This window comes from Plasmodium gaboni, assembly GCF_001602025.1.
Source record: "Plasmodium gaboni strain SY75 chromosome Unknown, whole genome shotgun sequence".
Taxonomy (NCBI): domain Eukaryota; phylum Apicomplexa; class Aconoidasida; order Haemosporida; family Plasmodiidae; genus Plasmodium; species Plasmodium gaboni.
In genome coordinates, this window is record NW_017385436.1 from 1 (window position 1) to 1202 (window position 1202).

The 1202-nt window shown below is 15.6% G+C and overlaps 1 protein-coding gene across 1 annotated transcript; it reads right to left on the reverse strand.

Annotated features, from left to right (window-relative positions):
* Positions 1–706: 706 nt before the first annotated feature.
* Positions 707–1202, reverse strand: PGSY75_0034900 (putative exported protein; the record flags this gene model as incomplete). Its single annotated transcript, XM_018783476.1, has 1 exon — positions 707–1202. A coding segment is annotated over one exon (496 nt), but the record flags the coding sequence as incomplete, so codon positions are not given.

Here is a 1202-nt window from a genome sequence, read left to right on the forward strand (position 1 = left end):
AAAATTATTCTATAATATTAGGACATAATAATATGTTATTTAAAAAAATATATTTTTCTGTGAAGTTTTCTATTTTATATGTATATATTTATATGATAATAAAATAATATCTTAAAAATATAATTTTAATAAAATTGAAATAATAAATGTAATAAGAATTAAAAAGAGAATTATGAAAATGTGCCCTAAATATAAACGAAGACATATATTCAATTGGTTATTTATTTATTTATTATGATGAAATGAAAAAATATTTTCAACTTTATGTTTATTTAGAAAAAAAAAATATAAATTTAATTTATCTTTGTATAATTTCTTAATTTTTATTTTAAGAATATAGACACAAATAACTGTGTAAATAAATTAATATATATATATATATATGTGAAAAGAAATCAATTAATTTATATATATATATATATATATATATATATATATATATATATTTTTAAAATAATAAATATAAATGTGTATACATATTTATTTATACACATAGGAAATAAAATATTTATAACACCAAAAAAAAAAAAAAAAGAAATAAAATAAAATAATAATATAAAATTAAAATATTAAAAAATATTATTATATATATGGAAAATAATAACAAATAAAAAATAATAATTCATTTTTTTATACCTTATATTGTGTTATATGGAACATATATATAAATATATATTTATATTTTTGAAGTAATATATAAAACATCTTATGATTTATAATAACTTTTTAATTTTGATATTACTTTTTGGACTTTTTCGTTTTCTAATATTCCAGATTTTTTAATTAAAAAATATAAATATACTATAAGTATTATAAAAAGTATAATAATGATTATAATGGCTATCACTTTTGTAGCGGGATCAGGTGAAATAAGACATGCCGTACAAACTTTTTTAGCAGAGAGTAGAGGTGCAGGAATTAGAGAATGTATAGATTTTGCTATTCCTGAAAATATTCCTAACCCCATAGTATATCCTCCAATTTGATATTTACGAACTTTTTCTTCCATTATTTCATTAAATAACATCCATAGTTCGAAAAATGTTTTTCTTTTGCCTTTCTTCTTTTTAAATAAATCTTGAAAATATTTTGGGCATTTTAATTCTATATCTATAACATCATTTCTAAATTCAATTAAGTAATATTTTATATTTAAATATATATTATAAATAATACTTTCATTTTTTAATTTTTCAATTTTT